At 38.8% G+C, this 7212-nt stretch overlaps 1 protein-coding gene across 1 annotated transcript in view; it reads right to left on the bottom strand.

Moving 5' to 3' along the window:
* Positions 1 to 1319: 1319 nt before the first annotated feature.
* The window catches only part of rai14 (retinoic acid induced 14), a gene marked incomplete in the record, with an annotated part of 30339 nt that continues 24446 nt past the window's right edge, over positions 1320 to 7212 (bottom strand). Inside the window, 10 exon segments of the mRNA XM_036214467.1 lie at positions 1320 to 2701; positions 3581 to 3646; positions 3738 to 3896; positions 4018 to 4185; positions 4266 to 4431; positions 4561 to 4967; positions 5055 to 5717; positions 6085 to 6180; positions 6606 to 6734; positions 6836 to 6907. Coding sequence (XP_036070360.1) covers positions 2615 to 2701; positions 3581 to 3646; positions 3738 to 3896; positions 4018 to 4185; positions 4266 to 4431; positions 4561 to 4967; positions 5055 to 5717; positions 6085 to 6180; positions 6606 to 6734; positions 6836 to 6907 — 2013 coding nt within the window.

Raw genomic sequence — 7212 nt, 5'->3', positions numbered from 1 at the left:
ACCAAAAACTGCCTCAAAATCAGACTGAGACTTTGAGAGACAAATGTGAACAGACAATACAGGAGTGTAGACTTACATGGAGTTTTTTTTAGGGAATGTAAATAAAAAAAATAATTAATACTAGAAATGTTGAAAAATTCATTCTGCTGCATTTGGAAAATAATAACAAAACTAATATTAGTAGTAGAAATAAAAATAAATCTTTTTTAATAAAATCGAAAGACCTCCAAGGTTTGGTTAGGTAACCACCCTATTGCTAAACAACTCATCATTAACAGAGTATTTTTGTATTAGTTGAAAGATAGTTTTTATGAAAACGTATATTTTATGTTTTCTTATGATTGTTGTCATTTTGGTCATGATATTTTTTGTAATTCCTTTAACTGAAATTTTGTTGACAAATGCTGCCATCTGGTGGACGTCTTTAGCCTAAGCAGCCTAACCTTCTGTAAACCTCAAGATTGGGCCTCAACTCCAGCAGTGCCACCCTGAAGTAAGCTAATGGAAAAAAAGAAATGGAAAAAATATTTTTTTAAATAATAAAACAGCATTTTGATTTTTTGGAAAAATTAAAAGAATTATTAAACTCATATCAATTCATTCAAACATCAGCTAAATGAACACCATAAGTTAAATGCATGCATTATTAACTACACATTGACTAATAAATGTTGTCAATGCCTTAATTTAGAGATTTTAAAAAGCTAAAATACCCTACTTTAAAATTAAATTAAGGACAAATAGATTTTTTAAAAAGAGTTTTTATTCATGGGCCATCAGTTTTAAATGCTGCTGGAAATTGAAAGCCTTCAAATTTACATTTTTTAAACTTTTTTTTTTTTACTATTTACATTGGAGCCATGCATTGGATGAATGTATGGACGAGTGTGTCTGATTTTGTCTGTTTTTATTTTATTTTGTATTACTTATTTTAAAAAAAAAATGCACCAGAAGAGGACTGCACTGCACTCAATTTATTGTAAAATTTACACTGACAATAAAGTTATTAATGGATATTTTAGAAATTTACAAATGTGTGAAATGTTTAGTTTGTGAGATTATTAAAAAAAATAATTGAATTTCTTAGATGCTACACTTTTTTTTATAAATAAAAAGAAACTGTTCAAATATATCAATCTTCTACTAAAGAACTGTAACAAATAAATGTATGAATTGCAATCAAATCTGAAGAAATATTTTAATTGATTTTATAATTATAGATCAGAAATTCTGATTAAATGCCTTTTTTATGTGTTCTCATTTTTATCCAACATTGTGTTAGCTTTTATGCAGAGCAAGTGAGAAATTCACAACACATGTGCAGACAGAGTATGAAATTTTAATAAAGTGGGTGAAAATGCCATTTTTTTCTTGAATCCTCCCACTTCAACACAGTTTCTAAAGAAACAACGAAATAAAAAGGCTGTTTCTCAGTTTTCCCTTTCCTGGTATAAAACATTTTTAGTAAAAGCGAGAAGATATTTATGACACTCGACTGCAACCGTAACAGTAAAAGACATGCAAAGTTCTCATCAGGGTCGAGCATATTTGATCTAGCCGTTCAAATAACCCTGAGTGACTCGCTCGAGACACGGCTTCATGTAATCCGACTCCCCTTAAAGCGGCGCGTTAGCATTGTATGCACGCTGAGCGGAAAGGAGATCTGAGCACATTGCTAAGGCAAAGGAGTGTGGAGTTACAACAGTGCAGAAGCCTCAAGAAGACACAAGTCACTTTAAAAACATGAACTGAAAGACATTCCTGCATCTAAAGAGGAGAAAACGGCAGAAAAAACATGGCGTTGAAACTAAATAAATTAATGAAGTGGCACAGGACGAGACAAACAGTTTGGTTTGAGTCTGAAAGTTTGATTTTTTTAAAGAAAATTCAAACCAGAGACCAAACTGTAAGGATTGAGAAGTGCATACCATTAGGTATTTGTTACCACAGCCATCTCATCATGAAAGAAAAACAACTTTAGAAACGATGCTGTAAAAACAGTTATTTGACTTCAAAATAATAGAAAATATGACATGTTAATACCGTTCAGCTACAAGAATGTCTAAAATATCAATAGAAATATGGAGAGGGAAGTGTCTAGATGTAGAAAACAGATGCGACACATTCTGATTGAAAGGCTTCTAGCGTTTCATAACAACACAAAAACAGAAAAAAGTTTCACTAACACAACACAGCACGAGTTCAGAACTTTTCCGCGTGTAGCTGTAATACTGAAAGTTAAGAACGTGGATGAGACTGATCAGGCGGTGGATGTGCGGTTCCCATAGCAACATTTTTTTTTATTTTTTTTTTGTGTTCAATATTTGCTTTTATTCTGCGACTGGAGCGTGCTCACATGGATTCTTGAGAAAGAAAGTGAGGATCAGTGACGCTTCGGGTCAAGCGACTGATGCTTCTCCTTCAGAGTGAATGTTCAGACTGACGCTTCACCTCCAGTCCCACGTGAACTTCTAAAAATCATGTCCAGAATGTAACTGTGCTGACAGGCGCATGGGGGACAAATGTTTTTACAAAAGTCAAAACGGTGAAGTGAGGTTGTAAACGGGTCATCCACAGGCAGAATGTGTTTGGCTGTCTCCACTGACTCAGAGTCTTAGCAGGCCTCCTTGGCTTGACTTGGCATCTTGCACATCATCAGGATCTGCTTCAAGGCTTTCTGGACGTCCTCATCCATCTGACCCTGAGAGCACACGTCACAGCCTTAGTTCATTCACAAAACTCATCCAGTACATTCTAAACCAATCCAAACAGATCTGTACATCACATGAACCACTAGTGCACATGTCAATGTAATTTTATGTATCATTTATTTTCATTCTGTCGCAGACAAACGCGACTCTTTGTCACGGTACCACGACAATGAGTCGCTGAGCTGGCGCCGACCTCGACTGCAGTCAAAGAAAGCAACATATAAGCTGATTGTCATGACAGTTCATGAGTTCAGAGAGAAAGTTCATCTCGTAACGCTTGTTTTTGTCCAGGAGATGAAGCAAAAGTTTGTTTTAAAGAAACCAACACAATGATGCAGAAAATGTGTGCTATTTGACCAAAACTACTGTTTATTTTGTTTTTCAGGTGTAGATTATTGACATTTATTGTGCATCCACACCCACTTACCAATCAGAATCGAGCATTCACCTAAACCATGATATAGGTATATTTAAAGAAACACAATGTTTGTTTCTTATGGCTGTATGTCAACATCTTTGTTTTTTCGGAGTAATTCTGCAGACATAAAATTGTTAATACTTCTGTTTATCTTACTGTTGATGCATTTTATGCTCACAAATCTGGGTTAACACTTGATACATTTAAAGATTTCAGACAATAAAAATGAAGAAAAAAAATTCTATCTGGCCTGTTTTTGTTCAAAAGCTGCATAATGTCATATAAAATGTAACTAGTAAAACATTATGATCAATCACAACCGAAAAGTGTTATTAATCTGATTTTGTCCAGACACATTAAATGCATGGTGGTATATAGGTAAAAGTGTTTAGGATTTTATAAGAATTCTTTTAAACTTTGATAAATTATGTCCATTTAGGCAGGGGTTTACCTGAACAGCATAAAGCAGGTGCATCCTGTAGACTGACACAACTTCATTGTGGTGCTTTGTTGATTCCTACAAAAACAAAACAAAAAAAAGAAACTTTTTTGTCATCATGGCAGCTCAAATTATGCGCTCTTCAGTAAAACGCAAGAGTGAGTCGTACAGCTAGCTGATACTGCAGCTGCTTGATCTGCTGCTGCAGAGCCTCCAGCTGCTGGTTCTGCTGTTGTCTCTTGGATGGAGAACAGGAGCTGTAGGAGAGCTGCGACAGGCTGTTCAGAGCGTCCTTTAGTTTCAGCTCTTTCCGGGTTAAGTCATCTATCTGCAAAAGTGCAAACATACACTTTAAGTGACAGTAACAATTAGTTAAGGGGCTATACTGCAGGTTATACAGGGGAGATTTAAAGCTAACTAGAAGACTGGTGGTGCCTTAAGTTACTAACTTTTTTGTTCTTTTCTCTCTCTGAGTCGACGTGGTTCTGTTCCAGCACTTTGAGCTGCATCACAGCATCCTGGGACTCAGCCAGTTTGGAAGTCAGAGTCTGGTTCTCCTTCTCTCTGGATGACAACAGCTCCTGCCGGATTTCCAGCTCTGCTTGACTGTCCCGTGCCTTATCGGTGAGAAGAAACCACACAGAATCAGATTCAGCTCTCCGGCGTGGACATTTTGGTTTTCTACTGCGCCCTCCACCTTCTGCCATGCATTAGCGGCCTCGAGTGCCAGCTCGTCCTGCTTCCTCAGTGCTTCCTCCAGCAGCTCCCTCAGGTGTTTGACATCGCTCTTCAGCTGCTCCCGCATGGTTTCATGCTCCTCGCGGGGGACCGAGTCATCCGACGTGACCACTTGTTCAGTTAGTCTGTTAGTGAAAAACAAAAGAAACACTCGAGCTAGAGATCATTTTTCATTAGAATCTTATTTATCGTTTAATATGTGGTTGCTTTGTTTCCCTTTTTTAAGCTCAAACTGTCTTCCTTTGGTTCCTCACCTCTTCTGAAGCTCCTCCACCTGCACAGTCTTTTGGTGCAACTGCTCTCTCACTGTTTCCAGCTGACTCTGCAACTCCCTGATGACATCTTCCAGAGACGACACGGCCTGTGTGTGCTCGGCGAGGGCCACAGAGCGCTGCGCCCGAGCTTCTGCCTCCTGCTTCAGGCCTGCAAGCTCCTCTCGAGTGGCTGAGCACCTCCTCTCAGACTCGCCGAGTAACGCCTGCAGCTCCTCCACCTTGCTGCTCAGCACCTGCACTTGCTCCGCTGAGGATGAGGACAAGGCTGTGCTGCTTTTAGCTCGGACTTCTGCCAGCTCTTTCTGAGCGGCGCTCAGCTCGCTTTTGCTTTCATTGTAGTACTGGGTAACTGCATTCAGGCGCTCCTGAACCTCATTTTGCTCCTCCTATGAAATGAATCAACCATAATAAAGTGAAGGAAACATTAGAAACCCAGTGGAACAGTTAGGAAGATTTTAGTGTTTGGATTTTACCTGAAGTCTCCGGACCTTCTCTTGCTCTTTTTTGTACATCTCCTCGATCTGTGCTGCCCTCTTATCTTTATCCTTGTACATCTGCGTCTCCTCCTCTGTTCTTTCCAAAGCCTCCTGCAGCTCCCTGATTTGCAGATTTGCATTCTCTTTTTGTGACTCTAGTTGGACGAGCTTATTCTTCAGCTCCTTTAGCTCTTGTTCGAGCGTGGAAGACAGTTCTTTCTGCAGCTCCCGTTTCTCTGTCGGCTCACATTCTTGCCTTGCTATGTGTTCTCTTAGATAATCTCGCTCTTCTATGGCCTGGTGGTACTTTTCTTGAGTGTCAGTCAACTTTGCCTGCAGGTCTGCTAAACTTTTCATCAACTCTTCCTCTCTCTCCGGCCTGTCCTCCCTTCGTTCCTGAAGTGAGCGGTTTTCCTTCTTGGTTTCCAGCAGTTCTCTCTTCACGTCCTCCAGAGCCAGCCTCAGCTGCCGGAGCTCCTCTCCGTCTCTGTCCTCCTCTACAAGTTTCAGAGAGGCGGCTCCTGCTTCCGTTTGGCTGTGCGGGACTTGTAGCGTCGGATCAAACTCATCATGGGTGGAGGGAAGAGAAGAATTGGAGGCCATGCTGTTGGGACGGCTGTTCTCCTTCAGCTCCTTATTTCCTTTTAGAAGCAGAAGTTTCTGTTTGCGACGGGAAGGAAAGAGAACAAAGTAAATAAAAAAAAAAACTACCTAAATCAATGTGTTATATAAACATGTACAATATTCATTTCAATTAGATTTCTTTTTAACTTCTAAGAAAAAAATTGCAATATTTTAATTTGTAAATCAAAAACTTTCATTTTAACAACATAACAGGCAAATATTTAGCCAAACAACACATATAAATGTGTGTTTCTCTTTTTTATATTAGAAAAAGACAAGAATCAGTTTTTTTAGAGGTAATCTTCCTTCATGTTAAACAGAAACAGTGAAGCAGGTCGCTGGCTTTAGTAAGCAGCACATTTGTTTATGCCAACTCTTAAACATGAATGGCGGGGTTACGTACCTTAAGTTTGTTTTCAAGCTGCTGGTCGACCGAGGAAACAACATTAATCCCGGCTTGTAGAGCAGAAACTAGCCCTGCGGTGTCTGTTTGCTCAGCCTAACACACAAACACACACCCACAGATGCACATGTCACAGAGACATAAAGACTACGTTAGAGACCACTGGATACCTGAGGGAAAGCGGTGCGAGTTGTGACACGTCGGAAACGAAGGTTAGACCTCCTTTTAGGAATGTGGCGACTGAGAAAGCTTTTGTGTTGTAAACATGTAGAAAGTGAACCGAAAAAAGTATGTTGATTCAAAATAACAAATAAAAACATAAAATGAAATTAATTAAAATGTGGCATTTTTTGCCTTTTTAAATCATGTGTCTTTAACAAACAGAAAATATCAAAAAGTCAAGAACAGACGTTACGTGTTCTTCCTCTCATGATGTCACTTTTTTGTTCTTGTGATCCCACCTGTTTTTAAAAAGTCCTCATAAAAACCAAACAGGTCTGTGACAGCTGCTCATTAGTCACCTCGGTCTCCAGATCAGCAGCAGCCAGTGTCTCCACGGTCTGCTTCAGGTCCTTAATGGTCTGCAACAACATGATGCTCTCCTTAAGCGGCTTCTTTACTTCCTCTCTCTTAGCTATGATCTCGTCCTCCTTTCAAAAGAGGGGAGGGGAAAGTGAGTGATGGCGGGAAAGAGGAAGAACACTTATTTTGAGAATACATGTCTAGTAATGTTTTAGATTTTTGCTATTACTTTGTAGCTGAATCTCTTGGAAGTTTCACTTTTGGAGGTAGACGGTGGCGGTGAAGGAGATGTCTCAAAACTCTTAAAAAAAAGTGTACACAGCTTACTATTAACTTTTTTTTCAAACTGTTTCAGATTTCATCATTAGCTTTAGATTGAAAAAGAAAAAATGACAACATTTAATTTAAAAAAAATATTTTTTTTTAAATAAGAAGTGTTACAAAACAAACAAGAATAAAGTGATGATTTCTGTTAACAAACACAAATACAGTACTTTAAAAGGTTGCTCTACTCATTTAATGAATGTACTGCCATCATGCATTCATATTAATACTGAGTGACACTAACAAAAGCTGATGGAGATAAAGAGGGAGGAGGTGTGTTTG

The sequence above is a fragment of the Oryzias melastigma genome, linkage group LG12 (assembly GCF_002922805.2).
Source record: "Oryzias melastigma strain HK-1 linkage group LG12, ASM292280v2, whole genome shotgun sequence".
Taxonomy (NCBI): Eukaryota; Metazoa; Chordata; class Actinopteri; order Beloniformes; family Adrianichthyidae; genus Oryzias; species Oryzias melastigma.
This window is presented reverse-complemented; position numbering and strand designations above follow the sequence as displayed.